A 14,109-nucleotide genomic window follows, 5' to 3' on the forward strand; every position below is an offset into this window, starting at 1 on the left:
AAGCTGGAGCCAGTCCTTAATCAATGATTAATCAATGAGCACACACGTGGCACAGGCCAGGGGAAAGGGCTGCTGAGAGCTGGGCAGGATGCAGCTCCAGGAGATGGGAACTCACTCACTCAGGGAACTGAGATAAAGGAACACAGGTGTGTGAGCACCTCCAGGAGCTGGGGATTCACAGGACTGGGAATGCAGGATACACTCAGGGAACTGAAATAAAGGAACACACCTGTATGGGCACCTCCAGGAGCTGGGGATTCACAGGATTGGGAATGCAGGATACACTCAGGGAACTGAGATAAAGGAACACAGGTGTGTGAGCACCTCCAGGAGCTGGGGATTCACAGGACTGGGAATGCAGGATACACTCAGGGAACTGAAATAAAGGAACACACCTGTATGGGAACCTCCAGGAGCTGGGGATTCACAGGACTGGGAATGCAGGATACACTCAGGATACACTCAGGGAACTGAAATAAAGGAACACACCTGTATGGGCACCTCCAGGAGCTGGGGATTCACAGGATTGGGAATGCAGGATACACTCAGGGAACTGGACTAAGGGAACACAGGTGTGTGAGCACCTCCAGGAGCTGGGGATTCACAGGACTGGGAATGCAGGATACACTCAGGGAACTGAGATAAAGGAACACAGGTGTGTGAGCACCTCCAGGAGCTGGGGATTCACAGGATTGGGAATGCAGGATACACTCAGGATACACTCAGGGAACTGAAATAAAGGAACACACCTGTATGGGCACCTCCAGGAGCTGGGGATTCACAGGATTGGGAATGCAGGATACACTCAGGGAACTGGACTAAGGGAACACAGGTGTGTGAGCACCTCCAGGAGCTGGGGATTCACAGGATTGGGAATGCAGGATACACTCAGGGAACTGAAATAAAGGAACACAGGTGTGTGAGCACCTCCAGGAGCTGGGGATTCACAGGATTGGGAATGCAGGATACACTCAGGATACACTCAGGGAACGGAAATAAAGGAACACAGGTGTGTGAGCACCTCCAGGAGCTGGGGATTCACAGGATTGGGAATGCAGGATACACTCAGGGAACTGAAATAAAGGAACACAGGTGTGTGAGCACCTCCAGGAGATGGGGATTCACAGGATTGGGAATACAGGATACACTCAGGATACTCTCAGGGAACTGGACTAAGGGAACACAGGTGTGTGAGCACCTCCAGGAGCTGGGAGTTCTGCCTGCCAGGAGCTGAGCTCACCTGAACACCTGCAATCCCTTCAGAGATGAAGACAGACACCATGCTGGGTGTGAGTGAAACCTTTACGTCTCTTTAAAGGCCTTTCCAAACCTCCATCCAATAAAGTTATGACATTTGCAATAGGTTTAACAGTTAAAACTTCTGAAAACAAAGCAGAGCACAGGGAACACACACACTGAGCATCCCTCTGCAAACAGCCTTCAGCTCAGAGCCACTCCAGTTCAGGAATGTCTCCATCTGAGCTCAGCAGGTCATTGCATTCCTGTGAGCAGCACCAAGGGCCTGGCTCAGCACCCTGCCTCACCTGGAGCCAAACACCAACCCAGAGCTCCTCCTCCTCCCTCAGCTGGGACTGCTCACAAAAACAGGAAAATAAAAAAATAAAAAAATAAAAAAGGCAGCAGGCTCCCTCCAGAAGAGTTTGTTATGCAAATGACTCGGTGGTTTCACTTACACAGGAAAAGCAGCTGCTGCCTCTGCCCCTTTTGCTACCTGGACTGAAGCCCAGGAGGATTTTTGCTGTGACACAGAGAGAAGTCTCAGGCTCTCATCTGAAATAATCTGGGGAAGGTGAAGCCACGAGCCCCTGAGTGAACAGAGCAGAGCCCTGTGCCTGCAGTGGCCACGCTCTGGAAGCAGCAGCAGCAGCAGCAGAGAGCAGATGAAATGAAAAGAAGCAGTGGCTGTTTATGTTGGCAGTCGCTTCAAACTCTAATGGAAAATTTCAGCTCTGACTGCATCCAGGCTAGAACAAGTTATTAAAGAAAAAGGTTCAGCTCTCAAACAGAAAAGGCTTCCACAGCTTGTCCCTCTCTGAACAGCAAAGACAAGCAGGAAATAATGTGCCTTGACTGCAGTGTATTAATATTCCATCATTGGGGGAATATGGCCTCAAATAAAGCAGATTTCCTTGGGGAGAGCAGGCAGGGATAAAGCCCACGCCACGGCTCCTGCTACAAACAAGGCTCACCACTAAATGCAAATATTAAAAAGCCAATGCAGGGCTAAGTAATCACTTTATAGCAACAGACCAAGAGATATTCATCTAATTATCCCCCTGCTTTGATCAAAGGCACTCTGCTATTTGAACAATTGTGTCGAGGGAGCAGCTCTACCTTTCAGATGCTCAGGAGAGCCTTGCACAAATATTCCTGGGGCTGCTGGCTGCCATCAGGAGTGCCATGGGGAGGGGACAGACACCTTGCCAGCCTGCACATATGGCAACTGCACTGACCTTTCAGCTACTCCATGTTTGCACTATATTTAAGTGCTACTCAGGAAGCCAATATTGTGTATTATGTAACACGAGATTAAGCATTAATGAGGCAAGAATAAAATTGTTTATCTAAACCCCAATCTAAAATTAAACAGAAGTTTATGCTGAAAGCTCACACTGCACTCATTCTGCCTCCTAACACTAACAGAGCACAGCTTATTTAGTCTCTGAGGTAAGTCCCAGCAGCATTTAATTTGAAGAGGAAGATTTTACTATCAGAAGAGAGACCGTTTTTCCTAAAGAAATGATGCATATTTAGCTCTTCTGTGCATAAATACAGCACACTGCAGGTATTTCAGTGTCAGGAAACAGCCAATATTCATAACTCCTGTTTACACTGTGCTTCAGAGCTAAATAAAGGAGCATCCACCCAGAGGCAAGATCTTTGGATTGCACTCTGTCATCTCTTGCTCAGCAGCCAAACCCAGAATCACACACACCACAGATACCTATGTGCTCAGCAGGGAAATTCAACCCAAAATTAGCCTGGAGTCTGTGTGCCTGCACAAAGAGCCACTGTCCTGCCCTGGGCTCCCTGCAGGGCCAGCGAGGAGCAGAGAGGGGCACGGGGACCTTGCCCAGAGCCCTGTGCCAGGAACTGCCCCTGGGCAGCACAGGAGCCTCTGCAGAGCCCCAGGACCTCCCCAGAGCTGTCACCCCTGCTCCCAGGGGGGCCCAGAGTGCTCAGGACATCCCCAGGAGGCACCAGGTGGCTCCAGAATCCCCATTCAGCTGCAGCCAAGGCCGTGGCAGGGCTGCCCCTAGGGAAGGGACAGTCACACACATCCCCACTTCTGGGGGATGGAGCCTCTGCAGAGCCCCAGAACGTCCCCAGAGCTGTCACCCCTGCTCTCAGGAGGGCAAAGAGTGCTCAGGACATCCCCAGGAGGGACAAAGTGGCTCCAGAATCCCCATTCAGCTGCAGCCAAGGCCGTGGCAGCGTGGCCATGGAAAGGGACAGTCACACACACCCCCACTTCTGGGGGATGGAGCCTCTGCAGAGCCCCAGGACCTCCCCAGAGCTGTCACCCCTGCTCCCAGGGGGGACCAGAGTGCTCAGGACATCCCCAGGAGGCACCAGGTGGCTCCAGAATCTCCATTAGGCTGCAGCCAAGGCCATGGCAGCGTGGCAGGGCTGCACCTAGGGAAGGGACAGTCACACACATCCCCACTTCTGGGGGATGGAGCCTCTGCAGAGCCCCAGAACCTCTCCAGAGCTGTCACCCCTGCTCTCAGGAGAGCCCAGAGTGCTCAGGCCCATCCCCAGGAGGGACAAAGTGGCTCCAGAATCTCCATTAGGCTGCAGCCAAGGCCGTGGCAGTGTGGCCATGGAAAGGGACAGTCACACACACCCCCACTTCTGGGGGATGGAACCCCCAGGACCTCCCCAGAGCTGTCACCCCTGCTCTCAGGAGAGCCCAGAGTGCTCAGAACCATCCCCAGGAGGCACCAGGTGGCTCCAGAATCCCCATTCAGCTGCAGCCAAGGCCGTGGCAGCGGGGCAGGGTAACAGGACACCCCTGCTGCCCCTAGGAAGGGACAGTCACACACATCCCCACTTCTGGGGCGCTGCTCAGACAACTCCCCTGCCCAGAGCAGGCTGCAGGAGCCCCAGGAGAACCATCCTGATCCTGCTGGGACAGCTCAGCCAAACTGCAAGGGCAGCCTGAGCTAAGGACAGGCTGGGCAGCAGGAGCCAGCCCTGGGTCCCAGCAAGGTGACACCAGGAGCTGGCACCCTCCTGCTCCATTCCCTGCTTGCATTTACCTCCTGCACCAAGCCAACAGAGTTAAGCTGTTCCCAGGAACACAGGAAGGCAATCCCCAACCTTGGAGGCATTTAAGTACCTTTATCTCAGGCCTATCACAATGCTGGTGCTTCTAAAACTCTCCAATTCAAGTAGCTCAGTGTAATCATCTAAAGAATTCAGAGCAGAATGTTAAATACTCAGAAAATCCTGTATTATCACCAAGTTTTAGCAAATTATCCCAAAATGGGTGGATGGGAGGGGAATAAAACCACGTTTAAAGCCAAAGCAGACAGTTAAGGAAACTGTTGCCAGCTGTGCACCTTTCATTCTCACAACATGGGAATTTAAATGAAAGTAATTATTGAAACTGTTCATGCCACTGAAAAGCCTCCCAAATTCACTCCTTCCCATGAAGAGCAACCAGAAGTGCAGCTAAGCAGGAACCAAAGGGGAACAGGGCAGTTCATCCCTGCAGCCAAGGGGAAACCACCCAGGGGAAGACAAAAGGGAAAAAGCTGCATGGAAATAGAGGAGAAGGGGCCTTTCAGACAGGTCAGTGGAAACCCAAGGAAGTCTCAGGAGTTTCATTTAAAATCTCATGGCTCAGGTACACGGAGGCACTTTTCCTCCAGGTTAGCACTGATCCTACGTTAAAGCAGCACCTGCCTCGATCCATTGCAGTCATTCACTCCCCTGGGAACCCCTCCTGGACAGAAACACGGAAATCAACTGGAAATGTGAAATAAACCAGCCGAGTGGAGACCCAGACAAACACACCTTTGATATGGAATAAACATTCTCTTTCATAAAGCTTTTTTTCCTTGAGGATTATCATTTAGAAGAGATAATTAAAAAATTGTTGAAAAACTATGTTAAACTAGTTAAGACACACACTGATGAATACAGGGTTTTCTCAAAAGATATTGCACACCAACTGTGGAGGGGAAAAAGCCAAGGCACAAGTGAAATGGGACATTCCTTAGCACACTTGTGCAAGCTCAGCATGGCCTGATTCTCATCTCACCATGGCCACGTTACACCTTCCCAAAGCAGACAAGAAATACAACCTCATGTTCACATCCTGGTTTCCTGCACAGCAGCCTCAGCTTGGTTTAACATGAAATAACATGGATCAGGCCTGCTCTCTACAAGAATTCCCTGTTTCTGTTGTATTTCCTTTCCTCCCACTGTTTCCATGCTCCAGGTCCAGGGTGACATTGGGGAGAATTTTCCCCAGGGAAGGTTCTAGGAAAGGACACATTTTACAGAAATCATGGTAATAAGGAGATTTAACTTTCAGTGGGGATTGCTGAGGCAAAACCCCTTGGGTCCCCTCCCCAAACCCTCAGTGAGAGAAGGAAAACTCTGAATAAACCAAATGTCCAAGAGCCACAGGGGCAAGTCACTGCAAGAATGGCCCTGACACATCTTTAAGCACCTGGAAGTTGCTTTAGTATCCATATAACAACTTTTTACAGTTTTATTAGTTATTAATTATCCATTAGTATCCATTTGACAACTATTTAGGGTTTCACTCATATTAATATGGAGGCTGAACATGAGAATAGAGCCTTTTTCTGGTGTTTCTGGAATTGCTACAGGGTTACTTCACACTGCAACAGAAAAATGGCAGGCAAAGTATCTGAAATTATTCTGGTGATGAAAAAATGCAGACAGATTAATCCCAAAGCCTTGTCATTTACGTTACTCATTATTCCACTTTAAGGAACAGGAGCAAAACTGTACAGTCAAATATTTACTGCAGCCTTTATGCTGCAATCTCTTCCTACAGCAGAAAGGCTGTAAATTTTGGCTGGAGAAGATTGGGAATTAAAGAAGCAGAAGTGAGGCCTGTGGGCAAAAATAGGAAGCAGAGATTATAAACAACCCGTGGTAGGTCAAAGGTTATTTGTAGATCAGTTACCACAGGGGCTAAAAAAACCCCTGAGCCCAAAGCCATCAACATGATACTTCCCACAGCTCAGACTTCGTATTTAGTCTCCTCTGCAGTAAAAAATTAGAGCTAATGAAACAAAAACATAACACTTGAAAAATGAGAGCTTCTGTGAGGTTTAACACCACTTGCAAAACTTTTACAGAAACCCCAAGGCCGATATCCAAGCTCCAATGTGAGAAGTTAAGCAGCACAAACAGGGGCAGGCACCTGCCCAAACTCTCCATTTTTCAGGGCTTTTTTTTTTTTCCTCCCCCCTGCAAAATGTTTTTCTCCATCACAAAAAAAAAAAACCAATAACAAACCCACATTTCATATTTAAAATATAAATTTCAATTTATAAAGACACAAAGACACAATATACTTCAGAGCTCCTGTAAGCTCTGAAGAGGACTTTTTGCCCCTCAGCAACTTTACCAACCAGCAGAATCCATTTCTAGAAGCAAGCATTGATTTGTTCTAGACCCATTCTAGGAGATATTCTGGAGCAAAGAGGAAAGGCACGGTACGTGTAGGTTTGCTAGATGCTGATAAGATCCATCCTATTCCAGCATTCCCTCCCAGCTGTCACCTTTCCAGACCTGCACACCTCACAATCCAACAGGATCCTCGAGTCCACCAAGACCTGAGCAGCAATCTGAGCTTCCTTTCTCAGCAGGATGAGTGAACTCGTAATTGTCTCATCCTCCCCTTCCTTTCTAACTCACACAGTGTTACTATTTACCACCCCGAGATTTGTGTTATCACAGCACTGTCTCACAGGAACCTCGGGGAGGAGAATGGAACCATCCCACAGAAACTGAGAGCTTTTTAAATATCATTACAGCCACGCTCTTCCCCAGCGCACATCCAGCCTGCACACCTACACAAGTCTGAGCGCTCTGTGACGCTTCAAATCCCTGACACGCTGCTAGAAACCAGTCCAGCTCCATTTGCACGGAGCTGCCTCCCCGCTAAACCCAGAACAAAAACGAAAGCACTCTCCCGAAGGCTCGAGGACACCTGCAGGACACAGCCCGAGGCTCTTCTGGGGCAAACGGCAAAGGGACCGCGGCTTCCCAAGGCATCGCAATGTCCTGTGCAGGGTTTGGGGTGCAGGGACAGGGTTACATAACCCCGAGAACACCGGGGCACGGCGGGGCCAGGCACGGGAAGGGTTAAGCAGAGCGCGGTGCGGGTCACGGCAGACCCCGATCCCATCAGATGCTGCTTTGGTTTAGGTTTTCTTTATTTACCCGCTGCCACTCGAGCCCCACCGGGTGACACAAAATGTATTACCCCGTCGTAATGTCAGAATTTAAAATTAGATTCGCTCTCCATAAATACACTTCAGCCAGGCTCAGTGGCTCCGTCCAGCCATGACGATTATTTTATGTAACATCTTTCACAGCCCAAGACCTAAAAACTGCACTAAAAACCAGCAGCTGCCTTGGCTGGCTGAGGATTTCTCTTCCGTTTATCTGAGGAGAATTCGGGGTAAAAAGGAAAGAGTTTCGCAAGATCAAACAGCGAAGCAGCGAGAGAAAAAGCGAATTACATAAAGTCCAAATGTACTTACGGTCTCCTTATTGGGAAGCAACTCCTTTCGGATTCTGAAGAAGTTCTTGCCGTACTGCCTCAACCCCTTAATAAACCGTTTCTGCGATAAAAGATAACAAAAACAGCGTGTCAGCAGCAGCAGCAGCAAAAAAAAAAATGTTAAAAAAAAAAATTGAAAAAAATCCCCCAAACGGCGGCGGTGAATCGGCGCCGGGAGCCCGGGGAAGCGAACGCACCTACAGGGCTGCGAACGGGGGAAAGGGCTCGGGAAAGACACCGAAAATCCCCAGCCGCATCCCCTCCTTCCGCCGGCAAGTTCAGCGCTCGGAGCTCCGCCGGAGCCGGGGCCGCTCGGAGCCGCTCGGGGCCGCGGCCGCTGCCGGAGCCGGGGCCGGGCAGCGCGGGCAGAGCGCGGCGCAGGGCTCGGGGCAGGTGCCGCAGGGGTTAAAGGCTCGCAGCCCCCGCGTTCCTCGGCGGGGCTCGCTCGGGCCGGGGCCGGGCAGCGGGGCCGGGCGCGGAGCGGAGCCGAGCCCCGGAGCAGCCGCGCAGGGCCGGGCGGAGGCGGCGGCGCCCAGCGTGTGATGGCGGCGGGGCTGGGCGGGCGGCTCCGCGGGGCGCGCCGCAAAAGGCGGCCTGGATCGCCGGCCCCCCTCAGCCGCGGGCCCGGGCCCGGCCCCGGCACCGCCGCCGCCTCCTCCGCCCGCCGGGCTCGGCCCCGACACCGCCCCCGGCAGCCCCGGCCGCCCGGCCCCGGGCCCGGCAGCCGCCAGCGCCGAGCGGCCGCGGCACCGCTCCCTGCTCGCTCCTGCTCGTCCTCTCTCCCTCCCGCTCGTCCTCGTCCTCTCCCGGCCCCTTCCCCGCTCCAGCCGCGGCCCGGGGCTCCAGCCCTGCCCGCGGCCTCTCCCGGCACATCCCCACAGGAGCCAGCAGCGATGTAAGGCTGAACAAAGTGCCTCTCTCTATTCTAGAGAAGGACTTCTTCCTTCCCTGTGCACAGCGAAATAAAAAGGCTTTTTCCTTTCCTATCAACACCGTATGCAGGTTTAAACAACAAGCAAATAGGAAATTTCTGCCTGCAAAACCGATAGGGGATGGTGAGTATGTGGGCCCTACTATTCCAGGGAAAGGAGGGAAATGAGGGAAATGACAATTCCTAATTCCCTAAAAAGAAACAAGCAAAAAAATAAAAGGCCTTTTCCTTTGCTATAAACACTGTGTACGGCTATAAACAACGAGCAAATAACAAATCCTGTCTGCAAAAAAGATAATGGATGCTGAGTACGTAGGCCCTACTATTCCAGGGAAGGGAGGGAGATGAGATTTTAAAATCCCTGAGAGAGAAACGAGCCTCAAGTTGGCTTAATGTATTTTGGATCACATCTTTTTGCAAACATCTGCTGGAAGGAGGTGGGCAGGGATCAGAGGCTTCCACGAAGGGCATGAGGACTCCCAAAAAGGTGAATTCTCTGCTCAAACAGAGCTCCCAGCTCCCAGCACAGCCCTGGATGCAGGAAGAGCCTGTCTGGAGCCTCCAGGATCCTGCAGGTTTGCTCGCACAGGGATCTATCCTCACCTAACCCTGACCCTCAGAACCAGCAAGACTGCAGAGTTCGCCAGGAACGTGCCCGGGGCCACGGAGACGGGAATTAACCAGCGCTTGTAAAGGCTTGGAGATTACAGTGTGAGATTTACTCATACCCACCTGCTCCATCCCCACAGCCCACACAGCACCCCGGAGTGCAGCGTTCGAGGGGTGCCTGAGCTCCCGAACATGGGAGGTTTTACTGTCTGCCCCCAGACACAGGCAGAAGCCACCAGGTACCTGCAGAGCAGGATGCTGAGTGCCCACAGCTGCTCCCTCATGCACTCACACTCTCATTTTTGTCATTAATGCTGGGCTGGGGGGGTGGATCCCTCCCCTGGCACCACAAAGCTCTGGCGGGTGCTCTGGGCAGGAGAAGGTGGCAGCAGCAGTGACAAACACAGCCCAGCACCACTCCCAGCATCCCAGAGAGCAGAGCAATCCCTGTCTGCAGGAATTCAACAGCTAAATGGGGAAACATGGAAAGGCAGGCACTGCATAAAATGAGAACACCCAATTCCTGTTCCTTATTTTGCCCAAGACTTACTATGGTGCACTTGAATTCTTGGGCAACCATTTAATTTATTTTTTAAGATTCCTTTTAACCAAACTATGTTATATTTGGGTTGTGTTGTGATTCAACTCTATTAATAAAACCTGTGACAAACTGTTTTCCTTTGACCCCATGGGATGCCAGAAGTTCCTGCTGGAAATGCAAGCCTAGCACGGAGCCCATCAGAATAACACAATTGGAGGGACCTTGAATGCTGCTCCAAATTTGCAAGTAGGAATGAAGTCAATCCTTCTGGCCAATTCTGCTGTCACTTTATGGATGTACAGACCTATCCCTGGGCACTGAGAGACACCCAACTCTAAAGGAGCTTTGTGCCTCTTGGAAAGGCAAGAGAGAGGCACTTCTTAATATACAAATAACAACAAAGCACACCAAAAATCATTTCAGAAACTCAGACAGAAATTCTAGAGCTTAATAATATTTTTTAAAAAACCATTTTCAGATTTTCCTTCCTATTCTAGACGTCCATTAATTCAGGCAGCATGGCCCATTCTCCCTGCAGCAAGAACAGGACTTTTCTCCAAGTCACACCCAACACAGACCTCAAAATGGCTTTAAACACAACAGAACAGAATAGCTGCACACCAAATCAGAGGTGACCTGTTGCTCCCTGGTGTCTCACAAAGCAGAGTGCCTGACACTGATTGAATTTGCTCTCCCCTGCACAGATGACTTGCACCAGTGCTGCAGGAGATGCTGCACTGCTCACAGGAGGCATCTGAGAGCGACAGCTGCCAAGCTAAAATAGCCTCAAACACAGGGCTGAGGCTCAGGCCCATGGATGAGTTTGGGTAAGAAGTGGAAGTGGCTCTGGAGCACAATGGTTTCATTTTTACAAGTACATAATTTGGATTTTTAGGACAAACATTTCAATTTCAGCACTTCTGTTTAACTTTAAAAGATTGCTTATGACAGGATTCTGTCAGCATTATTGTTTGTGCCACTCACTGAAGACAAACTGTGCCACAATTAAAGAAGTGCTGTGGGTAATGAAGCAGCTTTAGGAAATCCCAGGGCCTGTGGGGCAGCCGGTGCTGACAGACACAGCTCAGTTTTATGGGGTGGTTTCCATGGCTATTGACCAGCCCCAGCACGAGGCCTCCTCCTGCCATTTGATAATTTGATGAAATGCATCAGAGGCTGCAGCATCCTGCGTGTCACAGGAGCTATAAATAACCAGGGCAGAACAAGGAACAAGCGTGTTAATGTCTGCCTGCTGCTGCTGGCAGGTGCCCTGTGTCACCCTGAGGAACAAACCACAGAGTCATGCAGGTCCTGCTTCATCCTGAGGAACAAACCTCCTGACAGGATCCACAGAGCCCTGCAGGTCCCCTGTGTCACCCTGAGGAACAAACCTCCTGAGAGAGCCACAGAGCCCTGCAGGTCCTGCTTCACCCTGAGGAACAAACCTCCTGAGAGATCCACAGAGCCCTGCAGGTCCCCTGTTTCATCCTGAGGAACAAACCTCCTGAGAGAGCCACAGAGCCCTGCAGGTCCCCTGTTTCATCCTGAGGAACAAACCTCCTGAGAGAGCCACAGAGCCCTGCATGTCCTGCTTCACCCTGAGGAACAAACCTCCTGAGAGATCCACAGAGCCCTGCAGGTGCCCTGTTTCATCCCTCCTGGCAGGATCCACAGAGCCCTGCAGGTGCCCTGTTTCATCCCTCCTGGCAGGATCCACAGAGCCCTGCAGGTGCCCTGTTTCATCCCTCCTGAACGATCCACAGAGCCCTGCAGGTGCCCTGTTTCATCCCTCCTGACAGGACCCACAGAGCCCTGCAGGTGCCCTGTTTCATCCCTCCTGACAGGACCCACAGAGCCCTGCAGGTGCCCTGTTTCATCCCTCCTGGCAGGATCCACAGAGCCCTGCAGGTGCCCTGCTTCATCCCTCCTGAATGATCCACAGAGCCCTGCAGGTGCCCTGTTTCATCCCTCCTGGCAGGACCCACAGACCCATTCTGTGCCTGACAGAGCTCAGCTGGCACGTTTGGCACGGGGCTGGCAGTGCCAGCCTGAGCTCCTGCGTTTCCATCGTGCCCAGATCACAGCCTGGCAGGAGGAGCTGCCTGCTGCAAACCCTGCACCCCGTGTGCTCCTCCACTCCAAAAACTCCAAATGAAGCCGCTGCTGAAAGGGTGCACCAGTAACATCCACTGCAAAAACAACCACCAACCTGCTCAGTCAACTCCCACCTGAAGATTTCCACCTGAAACCTTCAGAGAGGCAGCACAACTCCGATGAACCTGCAGATTCATCACTGCTGTTAACGTGTCCCTTCTGACGTGGGGCTGCAATCCAGTTCAGAGCTCACTGCTTTCTCTAAGAAATTCCACGTGCTGCTTCATTCCCTCCCTATGATTCCCACCTGGTTAATGAGTGAAGAGCATTGTGTAATGCGAAACATTTACACACAGGGCCTCTTCTGATCTTTCTCAATCCAGGAAATGAGGATTTTATTTCTCAATCTTTCTAATAAAAAACAAAATCAAATCACCTCTTTAGACTATGTCCAAGAACAGTGAGTTCTTCTCTCAACCTTTTCCTTAATTCTAAGCAAATAAAATGGGAGATTTTGCTGTTATGAAAGCAATAAGTTCAGTGCATGTCTGGAAAGGCCAGGCTTTCCAGGCAGATGCCAATGGAAGTTGTCACTACCTTCCATATTTAATATGCATTTTAAAGTTTTATAATAAATATGGCAGGAAAATTTATGAGGTTTCCATTAACACAGATAAACAGTAAATACATGAAAGCATCTTTACTTTTTGATCTTCACAAGCTGCAAAACTTCTGTTCAGCATGCAGCACATTTAGAGATACTTGAAAGGAAAATCACGTTTTCACCCGGTTCTCTCACGCAAAGACACAGAAAACCAAAATGTTTTGGTGGTGTTCATGAGATCCCAGTCTGTATGACAAGGCAGGGATGCTCCCCCTGGAAATTCAAAGCCCTGTGCAGAGTGCAGCCCTGGTCACCCACACAAACCCTGCACTCCCCAGGCCATCTGCCCGGGAGATCAAGTGTCCTCTCTAAACAAACTGACAAGGAATACATCAGCTGAAAGCCTTCGAGGTGCCCGACAATTTGCTCTCTCCCTCCCGACTGCATCGCTTTGTCTTCCTGAAAAATTACCCCGAACAAGGAGAGCCTGGCCCCACAGTGCGGGGGATTGAACCCAAGGCTCTGCGGGAGAGGCACCTCCCAGCCCGGGCTGAGTCCCCACAGCAGCCGCAGCCGAGCCAGTAACAGCTCCCTCGAGGGAATGCCAAGAGATCCTGGATGATAATGACCCCCCTTCCACGGAGCTGCTTTTGTTGGGAACAATGGAGCTCCCATGGTACCTCTGGCTGGCTGGAAATATTGGTATTAAGTGAGCGTGAGCACAGCTGTGTGTAAATGACACATATAAACAGATTAGATTTGTGTATTTATACTGGATGCAAACACATTAATAGCACATTTGCATACCCAGTTGGCTAAATGAGATTGCATGCAGAGCAGGATTACTGGTTACAAACACTTTTATTTAGGATTTTCAATAAAGTATTTATATTGCCATTCAGGAGGTCAGGGTGGATTCATCATCCTTTTTCTCCCCTTTGCCTCTCAGGCACACAGAAATGCCCAGCCCTCCCCACAGCCAGGCTGGGCAAGGGCTGCAGCCAGCAGGGGCTGAATGAGGTGCTCAGCCCAAAGGCTGCCCCAGGTTCCTCCCGGTACCTCACTGAAGGGGATGTGTCCTGGTGACCACAGCACGAGCCATCCCCAAATGCCAGTTCACAAACCTCCTCTTCCCCTGCTCTGTTTAATGCCAGGGATCAATGCAAGAGTCTGCATGAAAGGCAACACGATATTGAAGGTGACACAACAGCTCTCAGACATTTCCAGAGCTGCAGGAGAATTCAGCTCTTCCTTCAGCCTGGGCCTGGAGCTGTCAGGGTGTTGCTAACCTTTTGTGCTGACCCCAGCTGTATTTTCCCATCAGGATTTTAACCAGAGCTATTTTTACAAAGAGAAAGATTACAGGTTCACCCCAAGCACCAGGCAAAGCTTTGATTCCCACTCTGTGCTGTACCTGCATCTGGGGGAGGCCCGATGGGAAAGAGAAAACAAAACAGCAGAAAAATAAAATAAAATAAATAAATTTTAAAAAATCAATTCTGTCTAAACGAGGAGCCTTTCTGTTTGCCCTA

The 14,109-nt window shown here is 50.7% G+C and overlaps 1 protein-coding gene across 4 annotated transcripts in view; it reads right to left on the reverse strand.

The window, feature by feature from the left end:
* RERE (arginine-glutamic acid dipeptide repeats) overlaps window positions 1–14,109 on the reverse strand; it is a 116,367-nt gene that overhangs the window by 36,630 nt on the left and 65,628 nt on the right. For all 4 annotated transcript variants that reach the window (XM_054517131.1, XM_036396124.2, XM_036396123.2 and 1 more), the window contains one exon: window positions 7,779–7,859. In XM_054517131.1, coding sequence (XP_054373106.1) covers window positions 7,779–7,859 — 81 coding nt within the window. The remainder of the gene's footprint in view (window positions 1–7,778; window positions 7,860–14,109) is intronic.

This window comes from Molothrus ater, chromosome 23 (assembly GCF_012460135.2).
Source record: "Molothrus ater isolate BHLD 08-10-18 breed brown headed cowbird chromosome 23, BPBGC_Mater_1.1, whole genome shotgun sequence".
NCBI classification, from domain to species: Eukaryota; Metazoa; Chordata; class Aves; order Passeriformes; family Icteridae; genus Molothrus; species Molothrus ater.